The sequence below is a fragment of the Trichechus manatus genome, unplaced genomic scaffold (assembly GCF_000243295.1).
Source record: "Trichechus manatus latirostris isolate Lorelei unplaced genomic scaffold, TriManLat1.0 scaffold00021, whole genome shotgun sequence".
Classification (NCBI taxonomy): domain Eukaryota; kingdom Metazoa; phylum Chordata; class Mammalia; order Sirenia; family Trichechidae; genus Trichechus; species Trichechus manatus.
In genome coordinates this window covers 3,195,234-3,214,709 of record NW_004443957.1, presented here as the reverse complement: position 1 = coordinate 3,214,709, position 19,476 = coordinate 3,195,234, and the positions used below count along the sequence as shown (strand labels likewise).

Sequence of the window (19,476 nt, the reverse complement as noted above, 5' to 3'; positions counted from 1 at the left end):
TGTATTTCAAAAAAAACCTATAAACAAATACTAAAGTGTACTTAATGATATGCATGCTGAAGTGTTTCAGGTTGAAGCGTACTGATACCTGCAACTTACTTTGAAATACATTAAAAAAATAAGATAAATTAATGAATTTATGTCTGTGGGTATGTACAAGATAAAGCAGATTCTGCAAAATGTTAACTACTATAGAATCTAGTTGGGGGACATATTGGTATTCACTGTACAATTCTTTCAAGTTTTCTGTATGTTTAAAACCCAGAAATAGACCTTTCCAATACAATATCTTCAGATGTACCCTGTGAACAAACAGAATTTCTCCAAATATCAGAAACAGAGTAACCTCAGTAGTTTTAAACTTTCATTCCCTCTATACCCTTATTTGGAGCCTTGGTGGTGTAGTGGTTAAGAGCTTGGCTGCCAAAAAGGTTGGCAGTTCGAATCCACCAGCTGCTCCTTGGAAACTATATGGGGCAGTTCTACTCTGTCCTGTCGGGTCACTATGAGCGGGAATTGACACAACAGCAATGGGTTTTTTTTCCACACCCTTGTTTACTAAAAAAAAATCAAGAAAGGTGTGCGTCAGGGTTGCCTTCTTTCAATATACTTATTCAATTCTGTATGCTGAGCAAATAATCTGAGAAGGTGGAGTATATGAAGAAGAACGTGGCATCAGGATTGGTGGAAGACTCATTAACACAACCTGCAACATGCAGATGAAACAACTATGCCCGCTGAAAGCGAAGAGGATTTGAAGCACTTACTGATGAAGATCAAAGACTACAGCCTTCATTATGGATTACACCTCAACCTAAAGAAAACAAAAATCCTCACAACTGGACCAGTAAGCAACATCATGAAAAATGAACAAAATACTGAAGTTATCAAGGATTTCATTTTACTTGGATCCACAATCAACAGTCACGGAAGCAGCAGTCAGGAAATGAAACGACATACTGTGTTAGGCAAATCTGTGGCAAAAGACCTCTTTAAAGTGTTAAAAAGCAAAGCTGTTACTTTGAGGACTAAGATGCGCCTGACCCAAGCCATGATATTTTCAATCGCCTCATATGCATGTGAAAGCTGCACAATGAATAAGGAAGACCAAAGAATGAATGAATGAAGAATGAGGAAGAATCGATGCGTTTGAATTATGGTGTTGGCAAAGAATAATGAATATACCATGAACTGCCAGAAGAAGGAACAAGTCTGTCTGGGAAGAAGTACAGCCAGAGTGCTCCTTGGAAGTGAGGATAGTGAGACTTGTCTCCTGTACTTTGGACATGTTATCAGGAGGGACCAGTCCCTGGAGAAGGACATCATGCTCAGTAAAGTAGAGGGTCAGCAAAAAAGAGGAAGACCCTCAATGAGATGGACCAATGAGATGGACTGATACAGTGGCTGCAACAACGGGCTTAAACATAACAATTGTGAGGATCATGCAAGACCAGGCAGTATTTGCTTTTGTTGTACACAGGGTAGCTATGAGTCAGAACCAACTCGACGGCACCTAACAACAACAACTTCACAGCAATTATTAGTCTTGTATGTTGTTAGGTGCCGTCGAGTTGGTTCTGACTCATAGCGACCCTACAGGACAGAGGAGAACTGCCCCATAAGGTTTCTAAAGCGCGGCTGGTGGATCTGAACTGCCAATCTTTTGGTTAGCAGCCAAGCTCTTAACCACTAGGCCACTAGGGCTCCTTGTATAGTGACAGACTTTCAGGGTAGGAAGAAACAAAAATATTCATTAAGTCCTAAGAGCCCCAAACTTTTTATATGCATTACTAATTTTTGAAATTCCTTATGCTTTAGGGGATTTTAGATTTGCAATTTCTAATCAAGTCCAACTCTTTTCTAGACAGAACACATTTATGCATAGGTATTCTCTCCCCATACCAGCAATGTAATACATTACACTATCATGTACACAATCAGTAAGGGAAGAAAGGTGGAAATCTCCCAATCAGACAGAATTATACCATCTCCCAGCCTACTATGAGGGGAAAAACCTGATGTTTTTGAAAAACAAGGGAAACACTGTACAGTACATACCTCCTGCTCTGCCTGATAGAGCCTGACAGTGATGTTCCTTCGGAAACCCACATCGCTGGCATCATAGAACACTCCGAGGCTGGTAATAACGATCGGGTAGAGAACTCGGAAGCTCACACTGACCACTTGGTCCTCAGAGAGGCCTGATGAAGTATCTTCAGAAAGACTGAATGCCTCAATTTCCTGATTCAAAACTACAGAAGTAATGATAAAGAGGGTTTTACATAACTAAATAATCTTTTATTTTACTAATACCAAGTTATGAATTGGGCTTGGTAACAAAATTTAGATAACTACTTGTTATACAATTCTTTCACAAATGGCTGGAATAAAAATAAAAAGCTTCAAAAATATGGCTGCTTCTAGAAATAAACTTATTTTGAAATTTAATAAGGAAGTTTTCAGCCATATCTAAGCAAATTATTTAATTACCAGGCTGCTTTAATAGATTTTTTAAAAAAGCATGCATACATATGTGTGCATATATATGTATAAACACCACAGGGGAATATTAAAGTCAATTGGAAGGCATCTATTTGGAAAGGCTGGATAAATAGGGATATTAAAAACATTACTGACTGCAGTCATAAATCATCAGTAAATTCGGCCTTGCTCTGCAAATTCGGCAATTAAAAATATTTGTCATATGTTGGAGCAATTATCAGAGCCCTGGCGGCATAGTGGTTAAGAGCTTGGCTGCTAACCAAAAAGGTCAGCAGTTCGAATCCACCAGCCGCTCCTTGGAAACCCTATGGGGCACTTCTACTCTGTCCTATAAGGTCGCTGTGAGTCCGAATTGACCCAACGGCAAGGGGTTTAGAGCAAATATCACAGCATAACAGTAACCAAAGTCACTTCAAATAACACAAAAACTCTTGCTGTACAAAATTGATAAAAGATAAGCACATCAAACACAGTAAACATTTCTGACCACCTACACATAGAACAGCCTCAGAAGAAAACCGTGATGATATACTTCTGAAAAATTAGCCACTGAAAACCCTATGGAGCACAGTTCTACCCTTAGACTGTGTTCTGTAAGAGCTGGGGTGGACTTGCCACAACTAGTTTGGTTTTTCAGTCACCATGTGCCATGTCCCATCACATTCAAATTGTCACAGCTACCCTGTATGGTCATGGTAATATCCAGTTTATAGATTAAGAAACTGAAGCCCAACTAATTTAAGTAACTTACCCAAAATCAGATAGAAAGTGGTAGAGCCAGGAATCAAACCCAGGTTTACTGACCCCAAATTTAGTGCTCTTTTCACTTCCCCACAGCTACCTGATCAGTGGCCAAAACAGTCCTTTTCAAAGAATATTTTCAATTACCATAAATAAATCAGGATAGATTAGATGGAAGCATTTAATATGGCAAAGAATATGAGTACCACTTAGAGAAATAATATAAAAACCCAAAAGATTATAATATCAAAGTTCTTCGTATCTTTTCGAGCAGTGGTCTCCAAACTTCGCTGATCACACAACCCCATAAGTTAAAAATGTTTGTACGCACACCCATATATACATATATATTACATACATAATCTACATATCCAGTATTAATAAAGATTACATATTCTTATTTTCAGATAAATAGAAATTCTACTTTCTTCCTACACCCCCAGTGGATCATTTGAATCCACACTTAGTGTTCCTAGATGACTATTTTATTTTATACTTAATAGATGCTCAATAAAATGTTATTAAACAGAATAGACAGCTCCTACCTAATTATAAACATGAGAAGGGGGAAAAAAACGAAGGACACGGATTTTGTCATGGGCTGGGCAAGCATGGGTCAAAGAGTCTAGACTCCCAACATACTCGATGACAACAAAAACTTTTTTATTTAACATACTCAGTAAATAAAAAATATCCAAAGTAGGAACACGCCTATTAAAGGCAACAGACAAAGCACATTGTAACACAACTAGATATTTTCTATCTACAAAAATGTTCATGAACTTCAAGCTACCTGTGCACCAGAAATCCTGATAATGCTATTAATCAAAACTTCTACACATCCACAGAATCATGATGATTAATGTTCGTAAAGACGTTAAGGTACTAAAGTAACCCAAAATGCTGTTTTAATCATTAAGAAGATAAAATTATGTTCAATATTATATATTTATTTTAAAATCTGTAACCTAGGTATTACATATATGAAGATCTTCTATTAACGTAAAGCGCCACTCCTTTACCATTAATGAATACTCACACTTAAAAAATAAAATGTTTTTTTAATTGTTGTAAAAATACAAGTAACACAACATATGCCAATTCAACATTTTTCAGGTGTACAATTTAGCTATGTCAATTACATCAATCATGCTGTGCAACCATCACCCATAATTATTGCTAAATTGCCAATCACCATAAACAGAAACTCACTGTGAAAGCCTGGTTAATTTAAAGGTGTATTTTTTCATTTTGTTTTTTAATGTAATTTGCTCTAGGCAGCTCTTACATCATCATCATCAGTAATACAACATTTTATGAGGTTCCCAATCCCTCTGGGACTCCAGTGAAAGCTAATGGAAACTTTCTCCAGAAAACCATAATTATATACAAAATTTTGCTTACAATTTTAACTAAATTCATAGGCATTCTAAGTAAGAAACTTTATAATATAGGCCTGAATATATGTCCAATTTATTAAAAAATGTTGACTGAAACCCAACTTTATAAAAAGGTGGGATCTCTAAAATCATATTAAGCATCTAGCACGTCCTAGGAACTGTTCTAAACATTTTACATTTATCAACTTACTTCACCCTCATGTCAATCTGTATGAGGTAGGCACTTCTATCCTCAATGTACAGATGATGAAACTGAGGCACAGAGTGGTAAATAACTGACCCAAGATCACACAGCTAGGAAATAACAGAATCTGGATTTAAACCCATGGGGCCTGACTCCAGAGCCCACGCTGTTAACCACTATACTGTTGCTGCCTATAATTCAGGTGTTTGTAGCTAAACAGGTTTGATAAACACTAGGATACCAGAAGTCATAATCAGCATGTTTGAGATTTGGAAAAGTTTAACCTCCCTTAAAACCACAGCTGATCATAACACGAAATGCTAATAAACAAAAAAAGAGAGCTATAAAGTTAGCAACTTCCTACAATTTGTCCCTTGGTAACACAGACAATTAGTATCACCTTCCTTCATTCTCATCAGAACCCCCACAAATTTTTAATTTTAAAAAATAAAAAGCATTACTTGTATTTTTATTCTCTTTACTATTTTTTTCTTTTGCAGAAGGTAAAGCAATAATTCTAAAATAAAGTCGATTCACAGTATTTGCATCAAGGCTATGATAATTTAGCAGACTGGTGAAATCAGCAGTTTTCCAAAAGTTCAAAATTCAGTAATTCAGGATTTATCTATGCATAAGGAATTTCCAGATGTTTTTGAATCACACTGAAAAATAAACTGTCCTGGATCCTGAAATTCTATTATCTATAAAGAATCTCTGCAGGTACCCTGAATTATTAGTTAATATGACAAAAAGGGAGAAAGGTAAATTTTGACAAAAGATGCATTTTAATCTGTTAAAACCAGATCCCATACTATTCAATTTAGCAAGTTTTCCTCAACATCAGAATTGTCTATGACAGTCTTAGGGCTGTGGAAACGGAAGCCTTACCTGGATTCGTGATGTTGAGTAGTTTGCAGGAGTAGGGATCTTCCCTGTCTTCCACAGGCACTTCACAGCCATGAGCACCTATTATGAACTTCACAAGCACACTGAGAGATGTGTTGGCATTAACATCAGTTATTGATCTTCACCTTGCACATGCACGTTTCCTCACGCCCATTTCAAAGCTTTTACTTTGAGACACAAGTATTTGTTAGAATTAATTCTCTAGCTTTACTCTTCCAGTCTAGCAAAAAGGGGAACAAGCAAACCAGAAATCGCTAACTACCAAGTGACTTATGTGTACTTACTCTACTGTAATACTATATTAAAGCAAGTATGATTATGACTGGCCTGGCTACCAGCAAATGCTCATACCACTTCAAAGAAAACTACAGTAAAGTGAACTTCTCATGCCCATACCTACAAACATATCTTTATCTACAATCTCCCTTACTTGCTTTCTCCTATTTCAGATGGTGCCCCTTCTGCTCAAGATTAGTTTTTCTACCCAAGAGGAGGTTCCCTCTTCTCTGATCACCCCTGTAAGCCATGGCTTTTTCTGTGCACATTATAAATATGAAGTCCTTATGCTAATTTCTAATTACCACCATCCTTCCTTGCCCCTACCATTTCCTTTACAATGAGGTCCTACAAAGGAATTAATAAAAACTGCAGCCTCTAGTTTCTCACTTCCTACTCATTTTAAATAAAACAGAAAGTTTAGCTTCAACACCCGCCACTTCCACAAAGAAATCTACCATCTATGTAACCAATGATCTGCTGCTGCTAACTTCAACAGACACTCTTCAACCATTACCTACTTGACTGACTCCTCTATGGCCCAACACTGCTGTTTTTCTTAAAATGCTCTCCTCTCTTCTTACGTGACCCTGCTCAGTCAGCCTCACTGGCTCTGCTTCCCAGCTTGTCCAGTGAAGGTGGTTATTACTCCAAGGCTTTGTCCTCTGATCTCTTCTCACTCTACTCAGTTGCTCCCCCTGGACAAGATTATTTATTTCCAAGGCTTCAACTAGCAGCTACATGTTAATGTTTCCTGAATTCGTATCTTTAGTTTGGACCCATCTTCTAAGTAAAAGATCCATAAATTCATTGGCCATTTACAACTAAATGACTCAAAGACAGCTGTGTACTGCTAGTACTGGCTCATGAGAGCCAACTGTTCCATTTTTAGAAATTTTGTGAGCTGGTTATTTAACACAGCCGTTATTAAAAATTAATTATGTAAACTTACAACTAAATTAGATAATATTAAAAACCAAGGAAATCAATGCTCAGAATTAATCATTTCTAATTATTTTGCTACACTTTACTATTATGTATACTCTTGAGGTTATCTGTATCTGTATGGTGGAAATATTATAACGGTGTGCTGCTGCGCATCTTTCCCCACTTGTGTGGTTCAGTGGTGTCACACTGATTACTTGCATTTGGCCATGGTGGATATATTACACCATGAAAATTGGCTAATGCTACAAATGAAGGCTTGATTTATTGTTTTGTTGATTGTCCAGATTTAAGAAAGTAATAGAGAAAATATTAATGTGCAGGTAGCCATTACATTGTGAATAACATAAAAAACTAAAGAAATATTCTTCCGGTGTTTGAAAACCATTATCTGATTCAGCAAAGAAGTCACGCCACTGACTAAGGGCAAATTTCTGACATATATCTTAGTTGTCACTGTAGTCTTACTTTTCAACTCAAAGAAAACATTTATGTCAAAACTACACTCTTTCATCAGTTGCAACCATAAGGTCGTTACAGATATAAAAGTCTGGCAAGCAGCACTGACTTTATGAGATTCAGCTGGCTACATGGAATTTATAATAAAGAGTACTGTATATTTTATTATTATTTGTCAATGGTGTTCTACACATCTTTTATAAATTTATAATAAACATACATATACATATAAACATACTTTCTCTCCAGGTAGCCAGTTGGTAAACATTCACCAGCACAGGTATCTCAAGCTCAACATATCCACCACTGAGCTTCTTTCCCATGAAACCCGCTCTTCTCATCTAGTATTTTTTTTTTGGTCTTGATTGATGATTCCACTGTGATCCAAGTCAGAAAGCTAGCAATCACCCTAGACTACTCTTCCTTTTTTCACATTCAATTACCTTATTCTTTTATAAAAACCCGTTGCCGTCGAGTTGATTCTGACTCATAGTGACCCTACAGAACACAGTAGAACTGCCCCAGAGAGTTTCCAAGGAGTGCCTGGTAGATTCGAACTGCCAGTCTTTTGGTTAGCAGTCATATAGCACTTAACCGCTATGCCACCAGGGTTTCCATTCTCTTATAAGGTCACCACGTTAGTTCAGTCCCTTAGCAGTCCTTAACCATCTGTCTCGCACAGTCTTATCCCCTCCCTCTCTCTCTCTACCCCGCTTCTTCCGTCCTCCCTCATCCCCTATATATCTCTGTCTCTCTGCCCCTCCATCCATCCTTGGGCTCTCTCTCACACTCATGCACACAACCCATAATCTCTGCACTCCACTTACATAGAACTTTTTGAAGTTTCCAAAAAAAAAATTCAAGTTAATTTATACCTATTTATCTCACAGCACACAAAATATTTTACATCTATTTCCTTTGACTAAACTTCAAGCTCCCTTAAGGACACAGAAAGTATTTTATATATGTTTGTATTCTACCACACATAATAAACCACCTGTATACAGAAGATACTTAATAACTATTTGTTAAACTGACAAATTATGGTTCTGTTATGAAGGATTATAATTAAGGTCCTCCAAATATACATTGAGTCTGGCTCCTTCATGTGAAACATAAGATTTTTACAAAGCCGTAACCACAAAACTGCAAACACTTTCTTTTACTAATGGCCAATTAAGGCAGAATACCTTTCATAATTAGCATCTGCAACAGAAGTATAAACATAAATGAATAAATTTGCTAATTAAATTATTAAAGGTATTTGCAAAATATGGTTTTTTAACCATCTTAAATATACTCTGTCACGTCTTACTAGATCTACAAAATTACTCTGCCCCAGGAAGAAGTTTTTGGCTAATGCCTATTTTTATACAAATATCCCATCAGTTTCGTAAAACAAACCATCAAGCTTACTAAAATTAAAGCAATATCTGATTGTTAATGTTATTCATTACATTTAGTTCTGAGTCATTCACTCAACACCTGCTGAGCGCTTTACTCTATGCCAGGCTGTTCTAGGTACTGGAAATATACCAACAAAAAAACCCTGAAGACCCTACTCTCAGGAAACTTACATTCTAGTGGAGGAAGGCAAACAATTTATAAACATACAAACCAATAAAATAAATGTCAGTTGGTGGCAAGCGTTACAAAGAAAAACAAAGCCAAATAAGAAAAGATACAGATGGAGTAGGGATGGAGTGCTATTTCATACGGGGCTGTCTGCTAAGGTGACACCTGAGCAGAGGCCTGAAGGAAGTGAGCTGTGAGAAGATCCAGTGGAAGAGTGGACCAGGCAGTGGAAACAGCAAGTGCAAAGGCCCCGAGGCAGGAGCACATTTAGTGTATTAAAGCGCAGTAATGTGACTAGTGTAGCTAGAACAGATCAGTGAGGGGAATTAGATGCAGATGAGGTCAAAGACTACAAAAAAGACTTGAGATTTCACTCTGAGTAATTCTCTGCTTATACCCTCAACTATAAAGACGGTATAAGCAGAAAACTGACATAATCTGATTAATTTTAAAAACATCACTCTGGCTGCTGGATGGAAAATAAAATGTAGAGGGACAAAGATGGAAGCAGGAAGTTCCGATAAGGCGGTTTCTGCACTAATCCACGTGACGGCAGTGGTAAAGGTTGTGAGAAGCTGAATTCCAAACATGATTTAAAGGTAGCACCAAGAAGATATGCCGATGGTTTGAATGTGGGATGTGAGAGAAAGAAGAGTAAGATGACAGCAAGGTTTTCGGTCTGAGCAACTGGTAGAGAGGAGTCATTTTCTGCGACGGGCAAACTACAGGAAATTCAGGTTTTGGAGGCTGGTAATGATTCTGAGGCCTTTTCTCATTTGCTGGATAATAAGTTTTATTATCATTACGATCATAAACTAAAGAAACTTATCTTGAAAAGGAATGAAAGCTGCTATGAGAAAGGCAGGAAACTTTACAACTGCAATCTGTTTGTGTATCTACTCAGTCATAAAAGTGCCAGTTAATGCAATCCAGAGAAGGCTTTCTCTGTTTATCACCTAAGTGTCTTCACATAACTAGAAGTCCAACCTTCTATGCTTTTCCTCACTAATCCATCACTACAGAATCTTTAGAGGCTAGTCTCACTGACAACAGACTAAGGCCTTGGGCTCCTAACCAATAACTGAGCCATCTAATGTCAACATGAGCTGTGCTACCAAAGCTCACCCTGAAAAGCTAGTCAGGAAAAAAAGCATGGTATATTATGCATAGTGAAGATCACACAACTAAAACACTACTACAGTAATAGAAAAAATTAAGTGCATCTGTGTGAAGTTAGTGAAAGGTATGTTTAGACACAAATCTCAGCAGAGAACTCTTTTGGAATAAAACCTTTTTAGAATTGCTATTCTTGATCAAGAGAAAAATAAAATAAGCAACAACAACAAAATTAGGTATCTATAAATACTAGGTATGCTAACCAGTGAATGTACTCTCCTCCAACTATCTTGGCTTAAAATCTTGGTCAAATTTACTTTTGGACTCAACTACAAGGAAGAAAAGCAAAAACTGAAATAGCCATTTCTCCCGGGAAAAGAGGTGACACATCTGAATTAATATCTCTGACTATCTAAGATAAGGCTTTTCAGAATTCTCATTTCAGGAAACTATGTAAGGTGCCAATTCAGAAAACCTACCGTTGACTTAATGCTGGATGCTGTATCAAATGCTTCAACCAGGTGTTTCGTATCACATTTCGAAGTTCATGGTTATTGCGAGCTGACAACACACCAACTACCACATCATAGTGATGAGGTTTCCACTGAGGAAATAAGGCCACCAATTGATCTAGAAAGAAGCAATAATAAATTAAAAATAAGTCATCTCTCAATTACCGTAAGTTCAATATATAACATGAAAAAAGTTTATTACAAAATATTACATGTTCATTTTTGAAGACAATACAGATAAACACAAAGAAAAAAAATTAAATTATCCACAAATGCATCACCCGGCAATAACCACTATTAACATTTTGGTATAGTCTTTTTTTCTTCCACAAATATGTAGAGTCTTCGAAACAAAAAAGATGTTTGTGATAAGATCCAGTTTGGAAATGCAATGTGGCATAAATGACAGAATGATACAGTGTAAGAGTCAAACCCCAGTTAGAATTCTGGTTCTGCCACATATTATATAGCTATAAAAGTTATTTAAATTCTTGAGCCTGTTTCCTTAACTGCAAAATAGGTATAATACCTCTCATAAAGCTGTAAAAATTAAATGAGATAACATGTATAAAGGTCCTGTTTGGATACCAAAAAAAAAAAAAAAAAAAAGTGTGTTGTTAGGTGAAGTCCTACATTAATGTTAGTTATTAAGTTTGGGGGATGAAGCCAGAGGACTTCTACGCTGGAAAGTTTATCAGTACCCTTTTTTATGCCAATAAATTCTATAGCCAGCAAACTTATTACCTACCTACATATTCTAAAGAGTGGCGACAGGAAACATTTCTAGTGAAAAAGATCAAATAACAAGTCTTATGAATGGCTCATTTTTTACTGTTATAAAGTCTAATGGGTAGGATTACATTTTAATTTTTAAAATCTGTCCTAAGAAAAAAGACAGAAGAGAAAGATATTTTGCCCTTGTTTCATCATCAGCAGTTTTAAAGCTAGAGAGCAACAAGCTTCTAAACAGCTTCGATGACAGATCCATTTCAACTCTTTCTCCAATGGTGGGAACTGATCCAAATGTGTCCAAAAATAAATTACTGGAGGCCAGAGATCTTTACTAAATTAAATACAATGTTTTTATATGCCACAGAATCTAGGTATTTGGTCTAAAAAAGAACAAAAACACGTTGATAGTTTTTCAAAGGACTAATTAAGAAGACAATCTGGGGACAGATTTTTCTAATAGGATAATTTTAAGGATATTACATTACAACAATTATAGAAATAGAGGAATTTTTGTGTAGATACCTTATTTTCCACAATAGATATGTTTCTAAAAAGGTACTTAAATTCTAAGCAGAATAATTGTTAATTTCACCCTACCACAAATCTTATACCAAAATAAATTGTTCTATAAAAGCAGAATTTATCTTTAATGTAAATCCAATATTTCATAGGTTAAATCTGCTTATTAATAAGCAACATTTACTGAACACTTTGTGCTAAGTACTACATATAGAGTATTATTTAATGCTTTATATACAGAGTATGATTTAACACTACCAGTTGGAATCAATTCAATGGCAACTAACAACAAAAATGAGGTATGTTCACCACGTATCGGTCAGTTTGTTGTACTGAGGTGGCTTGTTTGTTGCTATGATGCTAGAAGCTACGCTACTGGTACTTCAAAACACCAGCAGGGTCACCCATGGTGGAGAGGTTTCAGCAGAGCTTCCAGACTGACAGCTTAGAAAGAAAGGCCCAGCGATCTACTTCCAAAAATTAGCCAATGAAAACCCTATGGATCACAACAGAATATTATCTGATATACTGCTGGAAGATAAGCCCTCTAGGTTGGAAGTCAACAATGGATTGACACATGCCAGCGACCGTGAGGATGGCTCAGGACCAGATCAAACCAAACCCATTGCCTTTGAATGTATTCCGACTCATAGCAACCCTACAGGACAGAGTAGAACTACCCCATAGGGTTTCCAAGGAGTGGCTGGTGGATTCGAACTGCTGATCTTTTGGTTAGCAGCTGAGCCATTAACCACTGCACCACCAGGGCCCCAGCTGGGAAGCAGGCAGAGTTTAGTTCTGCTGTACATGGGGTCGTCACCACTCCGAGCTGACTCAACAGCAACTAACAACATGAGGTAGCTACTATTAGGTTCCTTATTTAACAAACGAGGAAAGAGGTACAGAGAATTCAGTAACTTGCCCTAAATCCAACAGCTACTAAATGGCCGGGTTTAATCCCATTCAATCTAACTCCATTTTTCATCTTTGTTCTATTCTGTATCTATACAGTTAAACATAGCTCACCTACATTCTGATCTTTTATCCACAATACCACTTGAAGTGGTGAACTGGTGATAAGCAGAATACTGAAAACGTTGGTCTGCACATTAATTTTTTTTAACTCATTGCCCAGGAACAATTTTTCTCAGATATAAAACTATACAATGCTGGAGAACTAACCCTAAATGAGTCTGAAGTTGGAGAATAATTCAATTCCTTAGCGTAAAACTGACAACGATGTGCCCATATCCTCCCCACTTTTTCATAGAGAAATAGTAATAGTAAGTACATTCTACAGACAGGAGGGAGGCAAATGTAGTAACCAGACAGTTCTGACAATGATTCCATAGTCAACATGCTGTATTACCTTGGTAAAAAGTTTTTTAAATCCCTTGTGTCTCAGTTTCCGGATCAGAGAAAACAAATTTAAAAAATGTCTTTAGATACTCTATTTCATCTGTTTGAAAATGCCTTCTCAAAACAGTAAAAGCTGTAGAAGGGCAAAAATCACATTTAATCTAAATGCCTCACTTATCTGACATCATCAGAACACAAAGTTGCTACACAAAAGTGAATTTTCAAATAATTGAAACATCCCTTTAAATGCCAAACATTTATTACCGTATTTTTGAAGGATAATCAAAGTAAATCTTTTAAAAATGGATTACATGGGGCATAATTTAACCTCTTCTGGATGACTCAAAATCACCATGAAAATTTTCTTAAATCTATTACTTTCTCACCATTAATTTTAGCTGTAGTTTCAGTTTAGACTCTCACTGTTCACTGGAGCTGTTACCACAGTATCCTAACTAGTTTCTCCCCTACTTCTCCATATTACTGCCAAACTAGATTTTTCTATAAATAAATCACAAAGGTAACCATGTGACACGTGAAAATCCCATGGATTATGGCTGTAAACTACTTTTCGATCTTATTCCACCTCCCCCTGCCTGTCAATCCTCCTTGCTTCTAATCCATGTCTAAGCTCCTTCTGTTCAACTGCTTTACAGGCATTTCTTTTTCTTGCAGAGGAAAAGTACATGGCAGATTCTGGTCTTTTAGAGAACTACTCTAGATGCTCTGAAGTCATTAGAAGTGGGGCTTCAGAAAAATAGGTTTCTTCTTTTGTTATCCCACATACCATCAATGTAAATCAGTCCAATGACTCCTGGGTCCTGTGTTACACAGTACAAAACCCAAAGTGGACTCAATAAACACCTGTTTAAGAATGACTGTCAAGTTCCTAGTTTCCCCTACTAGCATTTGGCCCTATACTCTCATCACCCCCTGCTATATACCGCAAGCATAGGGTAACTAATTTGACTGTGGTGGGAAACAGAAAAAATAAATAAATAAGAAACAAAAGCTAAGAAGTAAACATGAGACAAAAGACATAAAGACAGTTCACAAAAGGAGGAACACAATGGCCAATAAACCTATGAAGAAATGTTCACTGTCACTAGGAATTACGTTCAAATCACAGCAGTAAGATCCCAATTTTCTCCTATCAAAATGACAAATATTGTCTCAAATGATAACACCCAGTGTTGATGGGTATTTCAAGGAAATGTTAATAGTGATTTCAGTGAAATGGCCACTTTCTTTTCATACGCTGCTAGTAGGAGTGTAAATTGATATTCTGAGGGTAATCTGCAATATACATTACACACCTTACAGTGGGGTATAACCTTTGCCCAGCAATCCATGTCTAAGAACTTACTCTAAAGAAATAATCAGTGATGCACTCAAAAATCTCTATTCAGCAGTATCATTTATTAATAGTGAAAATCTGCAAACTACACAAATGCACAAAAAAAGGATTAGTTAAATAAATTACGGTATATCCATATGATGAGGGCACAGCGGTGGTTTGCTGGTAGAATTCTTGCCTTCCGTGCAAGGAGAGCTGGGTTCAATTTCTGGCCAAAGTACCTCATGTGCCGCCACCACCTGTCTGTCAGTGGAGGCTTTCTTGCTGCTACGATGCTGAAGAGATTTCAGCGGCACTTCGAGACTAAGATAAACTAGGAAGAAAGGCCTGGTGATCTACTTCCGAAAATCAGCCAATGAAAACTATGGATCACAATGGTCCGACCCACAACGGATCGTGGGGATGGTGCAGGACTGGGCAGCATTTTGTTCCACTGTCATGTGCTTTCGGAGCGTGGGCAGTTTTCTTTTGTTAATTTGGGTGCTGATTTAGTTGGGTATGCTCAGTTTGTGAAAATCCATCAAGCTGCACAATTAACATCTATTTTTCTGAATATATATTATACATCAATAAAATAAAACTAAATAATTTCCCAAAAGCATATATTATATATGCAGTCAAAAGAGTCTAGAAGAATAGGCCAGTTTTCTCTCTTGGATTTTTTAAAATAATGTAAAAATTTTCTACAAAGTACTTGTTTTACTTGTATAAGAAGAAAAATTAAATCGTAAGATCAACGTGGCATGTACACAGATAATCTGTAGGTGAAAAATTCATTCACACTTGTCCAATTTTATTCTCTTGGCTCACTCATTCAAATTACTGATCATCAGGTATGTACACTGTTCTAGATGGCACAGTCGACAAAATCTTTATTATGTCAGGGATCATTAACAACCCCAAGTAAACTCCCTGAGGGTAATAACCACTTCTTTTCTCTAATATATAACTTATCACAAGTCTGGCAACATGCTAGGCTCCGCACTGAGAATGGACATCCAAGAGTTTATTAAATGACTGAGGAAGGTTGACTTAAAAATCAATTGTTCAAAATAAGCTTAAGGATTATTAAAAATCAGACCAAAATTTCCACTCTCATACGCATGCCCTCAGATGACATCAATCATAAAGAAGTAGAAATCTTTATAATGAGGAAAACATACAAATCCATCAACAGACCTACTGATAAAGTCAGTCATCACACTATCACAGCGTGCCCTCACCAAGTTCAAAGACCTAAGGGGAAAGAAATAACTCAGTTGTCCTACGCCCCTCTTACTCTGTGTAACACAGATACACACCAAACACCACATTAACACAGACATCAGCCACTACCCTGCTACTAAAATTCAGAGAGTGCTTACTATGAATCAGGCTTGTTCTTGGTGTTTTACTAGGTGAATCTTCACAGTAACCCTATGAGATCATCATTTATAACCAAGGAAACTGAAGCACAGAGATAAGATTAGCATATAGAGATCCTTTTTTCTGAAGAACCAGCCCTAAGCAAAATTACAAAGCAAGCTAAATTTGTCTCTGGCTTCTTTCTACTTGCCCCACATCTGTTTCCATTCAGCAGCATTTGCTGAATGGGTATGCTCCTTTCAAGGTTTTCTCTAGGTTTCCCTCTTTCTAAATACTGCAGAAAAAGAAATTTTCTTTTATCACATCACTTTCTAAATTAAATATTTAGAAAATGTTAAATAATTCCTGCTACGGCGTTACCCAAAATCAATATTACAATCAAGATATCGTCTATATTCTCTAGTCCAATGGTTGTCTCCTCCGTTTTCCCCTCGCCACTACCAGGTTAGCTGGATTTCTCAAGAGAAAATATTTCACCTGCTTCTTCTTTACCAGGTGCTCTTTCTGACAGCACTTCAGCTGTTTAAGGTGAGCAGCTGTATTAGAAAAGTTGCCAAACCTGGCACTAACATGGCTCACTAACTCTATGCTGGTCCCTGCTTGAATGTCATCTCTTCAGAAAGGCCTTCCCTGACCTCTATTTGAAACAGCAGCCCATCATTCTCTATCCTTAGACACTACTTTATTTTTCTTCACCAAACTTGTCACTACTTTCTATAATTTTTAATATTTCTTTCCTTATGTTCTGTCTTCCCTTCTAAAATGTAAACTGAATGACAGCAGGGACTTTATCTTGATTACTGCTGTTATTCCACACCTACAACAGGAGCTGGCACAGAGCAGGCTCTCAAATATTGAATCAACTGCAAAAAAGAGGGCCTTTTTTAATATTCAGGGAAGGTAAATCTCCGTTTCAAAAAATACTGCTATGGCTTAATGAGAATGAAAACGGGCAAAGAAGCGGAAGAAAAAACAAATCTTAAAATGTTAGTTCAAGGGAAAAATACTTAAGTAAGTGGGGTTTCTCTCTCACTTTAGGCTTAAACTGTAAGGATGAAAATGCAAATCGTAAAAATGCCCAAATATTTTAGTTTAAATGTGATGACAGCACAGTGGGGAGAGGAGCTGGGAGAAATTTAGCAATCGAGATGCTTCTACTGTTCTTAGTTTTGAAAGTACCAAAAGTTTTGAAAAAGGAAAGTCAGGAGTCTGACAGATTTAATCTGGACTAAAATATCCTATTTATTATCTGACTAGATGCACAATATCCATCCAAAATCTAAGTCAATGTATATAACTAGTACTGATCTCTGCACCTATTACCCTGTCCCTTTCCAATGTCTGTTTCTTAGATCCTTAATCTAGTCTGGTCTAACTGGATAGCAGATAAGGGCATCCCCCAAACATTAAGGGGGCGGGGGGATGGTGGTGGAGGGTAGGAGAGTTAGCTTAAACTAAGAGTTGTCTGGCAGGCCTACTAAGCTTTAAGCCTGAAGGCAGGATTTTTATTTTGTTTGTTTCACTGAACCCCAAACGGCTGTTAAACTCATAAATATCCCAAGGATACTCTACAACTTCCACGAGAGTTCACTTATCATAAAACAAAGAAATCTATAAAACAAACCCAGCAGATGTTAATGTTACAAAGCATTATAATACACAGCACCCTTCTCAGCTCAGTTTACAAACACCTAAAAAACAAAACCCCCCAACTTGTTAACATGTTAAATAAACTGTAACACTGTACTTTCATTAAATCATTTAAATGATGTTTAATTCCATTCAGGTCTAACAGGAAAAGATTTGAAGAGATTATTGTCAAAATAAATACCCAAGATATAACAATGAGATTGTTTTGAGGACAGAATACTTTCTTCTTGTAAGTTAAGGCAAAGAGCCATATGCTGAATTACAAATATTCAACCGTTTTGAGAAGCGGTAAGAAAAAAATGTCCCAATGTAGTTAAAGATACGCTATAGGGTGGTGAAGCCCATTTATTAAAAAATCCAGTGGCTACCTACTTTGGACAAAGTATTCTATTAGGCGATGAAGCGAACATCAACAACGATTCTGGAGCAAATGGCTGTGATCGTTAAAGAACTTGATATTTTCATGTGGACTCATTAGCAGGTTACGCGAACCAAACCCCTCGGGAACAACTCTACTCACAGCCATGCCCTATCTCACGTCTAGATTTGTTTAATCGACTTACACCATACAAAATAGAGTCTTTTTTAGAGCAAAGTTATTCCTTAAAAGCAAAACCCAGCCACCTTTTAAAACACAAACATTATCCATGGCTCTAAGACCACAAAGTCCTAACCAAATAAGACCAACAACTTGGGGAGGAGGAACAAAACTTGCTAGCCAAAGGCAGGGCGTCAGCACGAGCTGACAAAGAACACCGCCCGGCTGAAGGGCACGCGAGGTTTTCTCCGGGAGCAGGCGGCAGGGTGCCGGACCACTGCGACCAGGCCTGGGACAAGCGAAGGACTTGCAGTTGCGGGCACTGGTCTCGTGAGCGTAAACGAAAGCGGGGTGGCGAGGAGCGGCGGCGAGACGAAGAGAAAAGCGTCCTCAAGTTTGCCCGATTTTAATGCTCCCAGTATGAAAAGAATCATCTGTTCGTCTGAGGACCGTTGTGTCTTGCCCTTTCCCTTCCTCCAGCAATTCCTGGCGGAGTTCCGCAGCAGGAGGCAAAGAGCGACGGCCGCGGGCACGGAGTCCGGCCGCCGCGCTGCCCACCCCCGGGCCTCCCTCCGCCCAGCCCAGGACCTCACCTGCCGGGCCCGCCCCCGGGGCGCGGGCGGGCGACGGGGAGCGCAGCCGCAACCAGAGGTGCAGCGCGGCCGCGAACACACACGGGCACAGGAGCACCAGCCAGTTTCGCATTGGCCGGCAGCGCCGGTTCCACGTCGCGCCCCCGCCGCGCTCCGGGCTCTCCCGCGTCCCGGCGGAGAGGGAGGAGACTTGGAAGAAGGAAGGGGGCGCCCAACGATGAGGGGCTGCGGCCGACGCCTGCGGACCACTCTGCGCACGCCCGCCCTGAAGACCGGCGCGATAAAGGTTCCTCGCGGATCCCAGCCCAGCGCCTCAGGTTCCTCAGACCGCGGGCGGCGGCGGCTCAGCTGGGCAAAGCCCCGCCTCCTCCGCCCGGCCTTCCCACCGGCCCCGCCCACTTCTCATTCTCTCACTTGGCCCGCCCCCTTCTCTCTTGTCTCCTTCCGCGCCGGCAGGCCGGAAGCTGAAGTCCCGCTCTGGGCACAGACAAGGGGCGCGACAGTGATCCTGAAGGCTGAAAACCACATTTCCCATAAACCTACACCACTACCTTGCGTCACTCGACAATCACAGAGGCGAAGCGCGAAGTCCCCTACAGAGCATGCGTGGTATTTCGTTTTGACTGCTGCCACCCATAGCAAGTTAATGGATAACATTGCAAAGAATGGGAATTCCAGAACACTTAATTGTGCTCACGGGGAACCTGTACTTACACCAAGAGGCAGTTGTTTGAACAGAACAAGGGG

General features: G+C 38.6%; 1 protein-coding gene across 2 annotated transcripts in view; it reads right to left on the bottom strand.

Moving 5' to 3' along the window:
* The window catches only part of B3GALNT2 (beta-1,3-N-acetylgalactosaminyltransferase 2), a 47,328-nt gene extending 28,420 nt beyond the window's left edge, over positions 1-18,908 (bottom strand). Inside the window, exons 1-4 of one of the 2 annotated variants that reach the window (XM_023727999.1) lie at positions 18,730-18,908; positions 10,584-10,734; positions 5,716-5,816; positions 2,059-2,252 (exon numbers count right to left, since the gene is read on the bottom strand). In XM_023727999.1, the coding sequence (XP_023583767.1) occupies positions 2,059-2,252; positions 5,716-5,816; positions 10,584-10,734; positions 18,730-18,841 (558 nt within the window). In that variant the 5' untranslated portion in view covers positions 18,842-18,908. The remainder of the gene's footprint in view (positions 1-2,058; positions 2,253-5,715; positions 5,817-10,583; positions 10,735-18,729) is intronic. The other variant, XM_004372800.2, reaches the window with a different exon arrangement.
* Positions 18,909-19,476: the final 568 nt, after the last annotated feature.